At 34.1% G+C, this 12781-nt stretch overlaps 1 protein-coding gene across 1 annotated transcript in view; it reads right to left on the bottom strand.

The window, feature by feature from the left end:
- Window positions 1-12781, bottom strand: part of LRRIQ1 (leucine-rich repeats and IQ motif containing 1) — a gene marked incomplete at its 5' end in the record, with an annotated part of 101690 nt that overhangs the window by 51579 nt on the left and 37330 nt on the right. The window contains 2 exons of the mRNA XM_010183442.1: window positions 212-336; window positions 1050-1139. Of these exons, the coding sequence (XP_010181744.1) occupies window positions 212-336; window positions 1050-1139 (215 nt within the window). The remainder of the gene's footprint in view (window positions 1-211; window positions 337-1049; window positions 1140-12781) is intronic.

Raw genomic sequence — 12781 nt, 5'->3', positions numbered from 1 at the left:
TACACATATATATTCTTATACTCTTAAATCTGGCAGTCACTGAAAAATAACAAATTAAGTTAATATATTTGGTTTTAACAAGTAAATACATTTTAACTCCAGTAATATCCTATAAACCAAAAGCAGCAAAAGCATCAGGTTCTCCTCATTCTATTTTTTGTCAAATCCAAAAGAACTAAATATAATGAAAAAAATATATTATGTAACTTACCTGCTATGAAAGTGGATATCTTCTGCTGAGTATGAATGTGGTCTGTTAACACACTGCCAAATTTCTTGTTTTGATAACAACAAATTATTTGAATGTTCACTGGAATTTGAAGGCCTAGAATATTTCTAAGTGAGACAAAGAAAAAAAAAATGCAGTTGATGGTTCTTGCAAGTTTGCATTTAAAATATGCAGGTAAACTTGCATAAAGGTTTGCAGAGTCTACTACTACTATAGAAAGGATTCTTAATAGTGATATGCCCATTACAGACCTTACCTTCAACTAAATAGGTCAAAAATGTGACTTTAATTATAATCAACATCCCCAGATATAATTAATTATTAATTTATAAGACTCCTTTCTTTTAACCGTAGGAAATAAAACATTAGTAATACTACACTTGTAATGAGAAGAGAAAACCCTACCAAAACAAAAAGCTAAAACTTCAAAGTTTATCAAATAACTAGCAGACATTACAGTTCAATGACCTTTAGCTATTCTGAAAGCATTCAGCTGTTGTCATATACTGCAGAACTTAGTATTTTTAGTGTGTCAACTAGCAATTTTTAATCCACTGCCAAATATACAGATGAAGCACATCATCTTTTTTTCTGATACTGTGAAGTAAAGTGTTGAAATAAATCCAAAATAAAGAAAAAACTAAGCAAATGAAAGAAAACCTAAAAGAAAAATTGCATCTGGGGAAGAGGAGGAAGTCTGAGACTTCTAAAAGTAATTGTGTTTTTCAAGTCAATAGATTGTCATATTAATCACCCCAGAATAGCATATCCTTAAGGAATGAATAAAGACTGAAAAGTAGAAGTTTCTGTGACATGTTACCTTTGGCCAGTGCAGCTGGTTTGAGAGCAGGAGTGTTTTTGGAGGGAAACGGGTGGAATCTAGAGTTAGCCATTCCTTTTCTAATGCAGCCTGCATGAATAAGTCAAATAGTGCACTGAAAAAATCAGTTTGGTTTTGATAACTTTTGCAAAGTCTCTTTTAAATTGTCTTACATACTGTTTCAAGTGTTTTCAAGTCATATATCAGAACTGCCACCTGCAGAGCAATCACACTTAAAACACCTTTGGAGATGCTGTGTTGTACTGTTTTATTTTAAAGAAATCAGATTAATGGTATTTGTGGATTGTGAGGGTTTTTTTGGGGGGGTTGTTTTGTTTTGTTTTAAAATAAGATGCATCCTCTCCTTTTCAGATTCTTGCAATTTTATCACAACATTGTTAGTAAACCCAAGTTATTAAAAAATGACTGCCTAACTCTGAAAAAATACAGACCTAATGTACTTAAAGGCTTAAAGAACATGAACCTCTTTGTTGCTTTTGACTTAGTATTTTGTATCCAGATGTAGGTGCCTGACTCTGTCAAACTCGCTTTTGTTCAGTTGAACTGAATTAGTGAATAGTTTTCATTGAAATCTGGGGTTAAAAAAGGGAATGCTACATGATCGTATTCCTTCTATTAATCAATTTTATTTTTGATGTAACTAAATAATTTGAAAACTAAAATAATAGCAAGGAATGAAGTGGGGTGACAGAATTAGATGCTAACTGCTCTAGCACTTCAAGGCATAATCCAGTTTTCTTTCACAAAAACAAAATTTAGATTTTGTTTCAAACTCAGCCTGTATATGAATTATTTTTCTTATATGTCCTTGGGTTTTTTGACCATATGTTCTTTCAATATATTCTGATAAGTGAGAGGAGTAAATTACTCCCACACAGTAAGTAAATACCTCTGAAGAATTTGGCTTCACTTACATAGGGCTCACTCATTCAGATTGTTCTTACTTCAGTAGCCTGGGGTTCACTCTTTTGAAAATGACTAATAAAACCAGACTACCTTGTTTCCATTCACAGAATATTTCAGATTGCACTGATTTGTGACCCTGCAAAATTATTCTAACTTTGAATACCTTACTGTGTTGTGTTCCACAGCCTTAAACTGGTGAACAAGATCTTCCAAGCCCTTTGAAATTCTGAGAGATAAAAGGATCACATTTCAGCTATTCTGAAAAGGTTACTTCAGGTACTAGTTGCATTATTTGGTGACTCTAAGACCATTCTTTTTATTTATAAGGTAACTTTGAACAAGTATTCTTGTTCCATTCTGACCTGCAAAATTTCAATAAATTTTGGCTTTATTTTCATGTCTTAAAAGGGATGTATTCTTATGTCCTTGATAGCTTGTTTCTGGAATTCCCTATTCTTTGGTTACAGTATGTTTTGGTTTTCATTCTTTTATTTAATAACTCCAGATAAATTCTGTGCCCTTATTATTAACAGATGATGTCTCTTTACCACTCTTACCCTTATAGTTTCAATCAATTATAAATATACGGCATTATCCCTTTCACCACGCATCCTCTCTCAGGTGGTTCCATATGTTAAGAAATCTATGTAAATAAACTGTAGAGACATGCAACAAACACATTGTATAATGTTCTTTAACTGCTACATTTACCTACAACTCACTAGCCTACCTCTCCTCAGTGATTACACATAATAATAACTACTGAATGGTTGATTCAAACAATTTTTATTTAAAAAAAAGTCACAGTTAAAATCTACTCCAGAAGCAGATTGTAGTAAATCAAATCCTAAAGGTGATCATTTAAAGATATGAAATTGGTACAATTCAGTCACAGAAGATGAATAAGTTCGTTTCTCAGCAGAGACAAAGCTGTGACATATTTAAGTTTTTAAGGCAAACTTCAGAAGTATTTTTTTCCTCCTCTATTTGCAAAAGAATCAATATAGGTGTGGGAGAGGTAGATTTCCACTCATACAATTTAAATGTCAATCAATTTAATCAGTGTGTACCATGATTTGTCCATTAATTACCTGCATACTTATATGTCTAATATTAACACTGAATATTTTCCAAGCTCCACTGTTAGTTTTCAGGGCAAGCTTGCATCCTAGCTATTTCAATTTTTACCTCTCTGTTAAAATGGTTTGTGACAGAAATAAATAAAATCATGAAACATGAAAACTGACACTCCAAAGCTGTACTCAATTATTTGGAACAAGCAACACTTAAGCAGTACACTGATTGAATCTTTTTGCTTTATAATTTTACCATAAACAAATTAAAGTTCTTTGCTTTTAATATTTCCTCACAAACTTTTTCTTAGCCCAGTGTTTGCCATTTATTAATTTAATATTCTCCACAGTGTTTTTATTTCTTTCATAGCCTATAGTCTTTCAGTGTTCTTAGTGTTAAAAAGAAATACCAATGAAAAAATAAAAGCATGATTCAAAGGTATAAGTATTCGAGACCAAAAAAAGATAATTCTTTTATTGTTAAGCACGTTTGGCACTCCTATAAATATGTAGCATATTATAAAAATACCACACTGTCATTTGCTTTGGCTAAAAAAATAAACACATTATTGATTTTCAAATATATGCTCTTCCACTATGTTTATGCCTACAGTTTTTGACAGCACTAAATTCAAGAAACTTCTGTCTGCATATATATTTTCCCTTAAACACAGTCCTAAATGATAACTAATGCTGATAACTAGATAACTAAATCTGTCTGTTTATGACAGATTTATCAATACTTAAGGATAAAAAATATATCAATTTCTACTGACATTGTCCACTAAGAGATAAAATAAAGTCAATCTGAGATAAATTACAAAACAAATAAAATTGTAATGTTTGTTTGTATTGTGTACAAAAAAGTTATAGGCATACTATGTTTATTTCTAAAATAACACTGAGGAATTGATTTCACAAATACTGAGGTATGTAACATAGCTTTACACATATGTGTAACTCACATATAGTTGATTTAACACACATTAGTTGATCTGAAGGTATCTTTTGTGTTTCTGTACCCTCCAGTTTATTTCCAGTATTTGTTTCAAATCATTGTACTGATTACTTTAAAAAAGTTTCAATCTTCACAAGCACACAAAACATAAATAGACCTTTCTAATTTTTTGATAAAACTTCACAGAAATAAATTAAATTTAACTTTGAAACACATTTTTAATACTTGGCAAATTTTCAAAGGTTTTTTTTGTTGTTTGGTTGGTTGTTTTTTTTTTTATAAACTTTATGTTAGTTTTCATTTACCATCTGGTCAGGACACAAACAAGATACTTCCAAGACTAGAAAGAATACAGACCACTAAATTCACTATTAAACACAATACAACTATTTCTGATCTAATTCTTCAACAGGAACAAAGTTTGAATATATTTGGGTTTGTTTCAGGTTTTTTTGCTGAATTTTAATAATAAAACTTTAATAGTATTAGCTATTTCCATTTATCCATTAGGATCAAGAACTTTTTATCCTGATTTATATTGCACTTTTACCCTTTGAGAGCCTAATCCCACAGGGTTTTTTTTCTACCCTTTGATTTTGTAGCTTATCAATGAACTCTGGAGGATTTCATGGCATATTATATATAACCTTTTTCATTTTGTTGTCCCTTCATTTTTCAAATATTTATTCTATCCCTTCCTTTGCAAAATGTAATGACTATTTACCATCAAACATCAAACTTCTGTGGTCTCAGAGACAGAATCCAACCCTACAACCACCAAAGTCAGTGAGAATGGTTGTACTAGTTTTAATGGGGAGTGAATGAGCTACTGAAAAACAGAGTTTTATTGTAAATATTATTTATACAGTCTAATTCTAGGCATCTTTTCTATGCACTGAATTACATTCTGGAGCTACATAATCTTTGATAATGCTTATTTGTGTAATTTGAGCTGTTCTAAGTCATATTTAAATCAGGAACAAAAAATAGCTTACAGGACACAGTGTCAAACCTACAATCAGCTTTAAAGCACTTCTACAAGTAAATGTCCAAACTGTGAATAATTGTGTCACATATTGCCTTTCACTTTTCTTAGATCAAGGAGGATCACAAGAGTGTAATAAAAACCAAACCAATACCCAAAACTGTATTATGGTAGAAGCAGAGAATGCAAGAAGGCATTAACAATGTAGTCTGAAAAGAAAGATCAGCATTTGATACATAACAATTCTGCTCTGGGTCAGACCAAATGTCTATCTACATCAGTACTCTGCTTCCCGAAGAGTTCAGTAGTACGTGTTTATGGAAAGAATGAAAGAAGCTGGACATGTCAAGGATAATCCTTTCTTTAGTATCTTCTTTCAGATGCTGGAAATTGGTGGTGCAAAGGACTTTCTGCTGACATATAGGAAAAGATTCCTCAACTTAAAACATTAATTTAACTTCATATGACAAATATAACCATCTAGTCAGTGTTTGCAAGGTCATCTTTATGCAGATCCAGAAAGAAAACAAATCATTTACAGTTAAGAGCATGTAATTGCTAAAGTGGTGTAGTTTAACACCAAAAGGGCAAAATATTGGCTGCCATGGGAGCTGAAGCTACCCCGGGTTTCCAAGCATGGTGAACCTCAGAATCATAAGATGAGACATCAACTGACAAAACTGTGACATTATTTAAATCTTATATATATTATTATAACTCTTCTTTTTTTCTTCATTGACTCACTCACTATTTGCAGGATAGCAATGGTTCAGCCAAAAAATAATTGTACTGATACTTATGTAGTGCTTTTATTCATATCACATATTAAGATAAAAATAGGAAAATAACCCAACAGAATATAAACAAGCAGAAGAAAATTAATATTCAAATCTCAGTCTGAACTCAGAGTCATGACTGGCCTCTGATCATTTCAGCAGAATAGGAGGAATGGGAGAGTGAAAATAAAGCATCTTTTACTAAAAACAAAGAAACGTTTCCACATTACAATGTCACAGAAATTGTATGTGGAATTCCTTACTTTAAAAAAAGGATTTACCCTCCAGTTTGCCTGCCTGGTTTTGCCTAACTAGTGTTTCTGGACTTCTGCTCCCCTCAGTGAGGCAGGCCATTAGTGTCATTTTCAGTCAGAATGGCCCTCTTACAACCATATTTTACAAAGTATCTGCCCTCTCTACATTAAAATTTGTTGTCCTTGATTTCTACTTACCTAGTTTTTAGTAAGTATATTTCAATAGTGCAGTTAAAGTCTAGCTCACTCCAAGAAAATAAAAAAAAAAAAAGTTAAAACAAAGAGACAAGTGAAAGACAGTACTTTAATCCAAGGCAGAACATTCAACAGCATTCTATGACTATTTCAAATAAGCTGACAAAATTTATTTTTGGGCAATACATGTCACATGGAGAACTACTCTTCCGAGTGTTAAACATCCTGTAGGTTAAATAATTGCTCAGAGACTGGGAAGGGGAGTGGTCAGGGAGAAGGATCCTATGCTGAAGGATAACCCCGTGGGTACTCACAACAGAAAAAGGCATACCACAACAAGTCATGCAGTATTGTCTTTCATCTCGCAGAAAGTTGTAACTTTCTCTCTTGATTCCTGGCAAACATATTTCACTCTGTGGTGTACTTCATTCAAATATCATGCTACTCCAGGCAACATCTTTCATTTCTTTTCAAACTGAATTTCATTTCTGCCAAGGCCTAAGTACTCTTTACTAGAAATTTATTCTCTAAAAGCATAAATAAGTTTTGACAAACTTAAGATATCACAATTTTTTAGTTCTTATAGATGATACAGAAGGACTAGATTAAGTTTTGATGCTCATTTATATGTTGTTGATAGATTGTGGTTGAAAATTTCTTTTGAAATTAAAGATGTGGATACTTCTGTGTATTTAGCCTTTTCTTTCATCCAGTCTTTTTAGGAATCATATTATTCTATGGGATAGCTTTTCTAAGAAACTCAGGTTCATGCACAAATCTTAGTTCTATGTTGGGAAGTTGAATATGAATTCATAGCACGATTTCCTAAACAAAATCCAAAGCTAAGTCTGTGTCAAATATGAACAGTCTTAACTAAAGCATCTATTAGTTGATTATTCCATTTCCAATGCCACAAAAAAATCAGTCTAAGTCATGCGATTTTAAAATTACATGTAAATGTGTTGATTTGACCAATTTGATAAAAAACTGTATACATACTTCTTTTTAATTAGTTTAGTGGATATATGTTTTATAAAGAATGGATCTCTGGACTTCCAGTAGTAGGAAAAAAAGCCTTTTTCTCTGGATTTGTCTTTCATGCTTTTAACATATTTTATATGGTGAAGATAAATAGGTTGGCACCTTAATAAAGGTTATTTTAACCTTTAGCAATTCTTCTTTTTCAACCCTGTCTTTATATAAAACAAGATAATTAGGAAGGAAAGCTGGGCACGGCTGCATTCTTATGATTGCTAAAATTAAACAATTTTTCAAGCCAAAAAAAGTAGCGTGTATCATATGGATTCCAGAGAAACATCACAACGATTAATTGACCCCAAAATATTTTAAAGACTTCTGAAAGCTGGTTAATTATTAGAGTGCAATCTTGTAGGAATATTAAGAGGAGGAGCATAGTTGTGTAGTTATCCATTTACAATATTGACAATTACTGGAAAAATCACAGCATTCTGTTAAGAAAAACATTTAAGAAACTTTTATTGGGGAATATCTTCTCCAAATGTCATTTTTCCAAATTGTTTAATAAGCTCAGAAAACTAACTGTTCTCTCAAATTCTAATACACACACACACACACACACACATTTATGGATATAAGTACCTGTGTGATTTCACAAATTACTAAAACTATGGAAATAATTTATTTCAGAATATGCAACAGTAAATGAGTAATTAAAATTTCAGGGACCCTAAAAGTTTTCATTCACAAAAAAGGGTGAATGCATACCTACATAAATTACTCTCAAAAAATCTGAATATTATTGTAGTTAATGTCAGTCACTAATGACTTACATGACTCAAACATTTCTAGAAATGCATTTTTGTCTTAAGCCTGACAGTGTTCAAAGGAAGCTCTGGGTCCTACATTTGGGGTTTTTTTTAAACTATAAGAATAAAAAATACACATGGATAAATGGTAAGGTCATCTTCACAGGTTAGACATGGTTCCAGTAAGCATCAGAAATGTATGCTTCAAAAATCTTTTGAGAGTTATAACCCCAGACACTTCAATACACATCAGGCTCCTGGCACCTTCAGGCCACCCCTCAAATGTCTCTAAGACCCCAGATGCAGCCTTTCTCCATTAAAATTACAAGAATCTCCAGGTATTCCCCTCTCTGACTCTGCCACACTACACAAACTTTAATCTACAGTTAGATTAGTCTAAAACTCCACAGAACTAAGAGTTTTTTCAGTTTTAGACATTTTTCCATTGTTTGCCCTGCTTATTCAATTCTGATGCTTGACTTTGTCTTTAGAGAAATAAGACTATGAAGTATAATTAATGACATTCCTATACTTTGGTATGCCATACATGCTAAATATAATGTAAAAAAATCCTATATAATTTGGCTAAATACAGGTTCCAAATGATATCCTTATTGTAATGCATCATCAGTGGACTTTTTGCAAAGTATCTGTTTCAATCTGGCTATTTAACCAAGAATTAGATAGAGACATGCTGTGAAGATAGTTTCTGTTTGAAAATGTAAAGCATTTCAGGTGGTATTAAGAACTGAGATCTCATGGTGGAAAGCAAGAAAGCAATCAGACCACATTCTTCATGAGCTGTGAAGCTGGGCTGCTAGCAATCCTAATAGCTGTGTTTGTGTTTATTTTATCAGATACTGACAGAAACAGCCTACTGCCAGGGCCAGGATATCTATCAGATAACTAGAAAACAAGATTTCAGCATTTTAGATAAAAGTCATTGCTGAAAGAGGTGGAAAAGAGGCTTTATGTATCTGATGATGCCACAGACTGAGAATGGCATGTGATTCATTAACATAGCAGCTGAAGGAGCAGGATTATATCAAGACTGTAGATACACACTTATTGAAAGATTGATCTTCCAATATGTTACTTAGGAGTTTTCTCCTCCTTTTTAAAAGGAGAGGATGGATCTCATAAAAATTTTATTATGCACATTTTTGCCTTTCTACAACACTGTAACATTATAAGAAATTTGATTTAAAAAGGATCATATTCTTTGCAGTATAGAATACAGAAAGACTGGATTCTGATCTGACATTTATAAGCAATCACAAGAGTGAGACACGCGTAAGAGTGTCAAGATACAAGAAAGTTATGGAGACCTTCTAATCCATAGGCTACACTTACTTCCTGGCACTAACCAGAAAACAGCAATCACTGTCACAAGCTCACAATCACAAGCTCACAGCCTGAAACAAGCTATATCATGAAGGATTATCCGAAAAAAAAACAAAATACACTGTATATGCCTAGTTTGGCTATGTGATAAGAATACTAAAGACGAGAGATGTCACAAAATTGCTACTCCAATTGCTGTTTACATTTCAAGAGTTCACACATATGAGGCAGTTTTTCTTCTTCTCCTATCCTCCCCAAAAAGAAAACCCTGCTACCTAGATGCCATAGAAGGAAAGCAAAAAAGTAGGAATGGCAGTATGAAAAGTATGACTAGATAGCCCTGATGTAAACTTAATTCAAAAAAATGAAGATTTGAAAAATACAGTACTTACTTTCTGTGTCATGTAACGGTCAATATTGGTGGTTTTTTTTATGAAAGTATGACATGTTCATATGCTGACTCAGTGTAGGAGAACAATGATTTAATTAATGGCCACTGTTCTGAATAAAGACTTGTCTTAAAACTGATCACATTCAATTGGCTCAGCTTTCTGTCAAGTTCAGTCATTTTGCATTTGGTTCACATCATATTTTCATCAAGAAAACAACAGTGTGGATGGTTACATGGTACAGAAAGTAAGAGCTGTGTCAAGCAAAATGTCATCAGATTTTGTCCACCAGAGGTGAAGTGAGCTCTGTCTTGTAGATCATTTGCTACATAGATGGACTGCTGATGAAAGGTTGCCTTAAGATCAGCCTTCTGGAGCATAGAATTCGCCAAAGTCCACATGAAAGACATGAAATTGTCACTAAATACCAGGCTCATATTTTCTGAGACATATGTTGGCCAGATCTTCAATCTCATGTATTTGACATTGCACAGTACAACAGACAAAAAACACTACTGCCATCAGTTGCCTCTGAATGTCTTTGGCAATGTATGGGAGTTGATATGAATACAAGAAGATTCCCGTAATTGTTCAGGTGAAACAATTACTATTCATGCTATTGTGAGCAAGACAAAGGCCCTCCCTCCAGCCCACTCATAGAATCATAGAATCATAGAATCCTAGAATCATAGAATGGTTCAGGTTGGAAGAGACCTTAAAGATCACCTAGTCCAACTCTCCTGCCACGGGCAAGGACACCTCTCACTAGACCAGGTTGCCCAAAGCCCTGTCCAACCTGGCCTTGAACACCTCCAGGGAGGGGGCATCCACAATTTCCTTGGGCAACCAGTGCCAGTGTCTCACCACCTTCACAGTAAATAATTTCCTCCTAATATCTAGTCTAAATATACCCTCTTCCAGCTTAAAACCATTCCCCCTCGTTCTATCGCAACCTGCCCTTCTAAAATGTCCCTCTCCAGCTTTCCTATAGGACCCCTTCAGGAACTGGAAGGCCGCAATATGGTCCCCCCGGAGCCTTCTCTCCTCCAGGCTGAACAGCCCCAACTCTCTCAGCTGGTCCTCATAGGGGAGGTGCTCCAGCCCTCTGATCATCTTCATGGCCCTCCTCTTGAACTGCTCCAACAGCTCAGTGTTCTTATATAGGGTGCCCCAGAACTGGATGCAGTTCATATGCTATCCATTTTTCACATGATATGGTGCCAAACTTATACTAAAAATATACCACTGCTCAAGGTGCATAAATGAAGTAAACAGAAGATCTACGTAGAAGATCTAAACAATAGTTTAATGGAGACTGAGCCCTAATGACTTATTGCATTGTGATATTTGCAAATGGCTAAAATAGGTGCTTGCACAATAATGATTTTTTAGAATACTAGTTAAGACTTAAATCTACAGTACAAAACGGTGTCCAGATATTTTTTTCTTCCTTCACACCCTAGCATATGGGATCTCTTAGCCCAGCAGTATGTACTCCTCCCTACACACTTGTTTGAGGCCCAAGAGAGAGCCATCGATATCATATGTCATTATTTGGCTCTGCTTCAGCCTTTTGCTGTAAAGCATTGAGGCCAGAAAAGAGGGAATAGGAAGTATAGACCATTCCAAGCTTCTGCTGCTTGTCTCTGCAGAAGTAGAAAGTCCAAGAGATTTGGTATCACACGACTGCAGAGAATGGAACAACTGAAAATACATGGAATCAGGAAACCTAGTACTGAGTATGGCTAGTCTGGGCATGAATCATCGAAATTTTAACAGAATACTGATATAAGTTTGCAGTAAGTATGGCATACAGTTAATAACATGATATGGATGTATCATATATCACTATTTCACACTCTAGTTCCAGTAGGCCCATTGTAGTTAAGGCATACATTTCTCACAATTAAACTTTTCAGCACAGACAAGATATGTGCTTGAAAAAAAGGAAAAAACAAACAAACAAAAAAAGGACCAATATGACAATGTTGCATGTTGTAATTCTAGTTATAGCCATCAATCTTGAAAACTGAAATGCTAACTCACTGAATAATGTATATCCTTCATGGGTGTGTACATTGTAAATTTATCACATAGATTGCTCTAGAAAACAAATGTTACATTTTTCAGCACAAGAAGCTAAGGGCTTGAGTAGCTTTTCAGTCCCAGTTCAGCCTTTGAGCCTCCTGTACCAATTAAAATGTCAGATCATGGTTCTCCTGTCATGATCTGAATCTAAACAGTTTTTCTGAGAATTGCTTCCTAAAACCATGTTTTACTTCTTTCCTAATAAACTCAACATTCTGAAACAAAAAGGAAGAAATGCATGGCAAAAACAGAGGGTGATACAGAGCAAGACTGAAATGACCTGGCCATTTTTTCCTCCCTTCCTACTCCTTCCTTTTCTCCCTTTCCTCAGGAGCACCTGTCCAAGTGTAATTGCCTTGCTGACAGACAGAGGGAACAAAACTGCCCACATAGATTTCAGTTTAGCAACTAAAAAAAAAAAATTAAAAGCCCCACAGGATTATCTGGGCCAGAGTGAAACAAGAATGGCTCAATTGAATTACAGTGTATAAGACTCTGGCCTACTGGCTGAATAATTCAAAACAGGATATTTTCCTTCTTTAATATATGAACAGATACTTCCTTCCTGTGTGAAGAAATAAATCCTTCAGCTTTCTGCCTTTTATTATTTTAGAAAGAAGCCAGAGATCAGAGAACATCAACTAATGAGACTGTTCTTTTTTGTATATATATATTTCAAATTATAATGAAAAAAATCCCAAAATTTAAGCCAGATCCCTGTGTTTACACACACACATTTCCTGTCTACCAAATGATTCCTGGGACTCCTGCCTCATTTTGCATGCTCTTAGAGTAAGATAATAATTCTGAAAATGTATCTTAAAATAGCTGCTGAAAGGGAGAAGAAGAAATAAAATTACTCCAAGTCATCAAGTCATTGGTAACAATTTCACAGAAACCCAACTATTTTCTAAGGGGTGGAAACTGGTAAAAATACTGATACTCAGATGACCAAA

The sequence above is a fragment of the Mesitornis unicolor genome, unplaced genomic scaffold, assembly GCF_000695765.1.
Source record: "Mesitornis unicolor isolate BGI_N332 unplaced genomic scaffold, ASM69576v1 scaffold26354, whole genome shotgun sequence".
Lineage (NCBI taxonomy): Eukaryota > Metazoa > Chordata > Aves > Mesitornithiformes > Mesitornithidae > Mesitornis > Mesitornis unicolor.
This window is presented reverse-complemented; position numbering and strand designations above follow the sequence as displayed.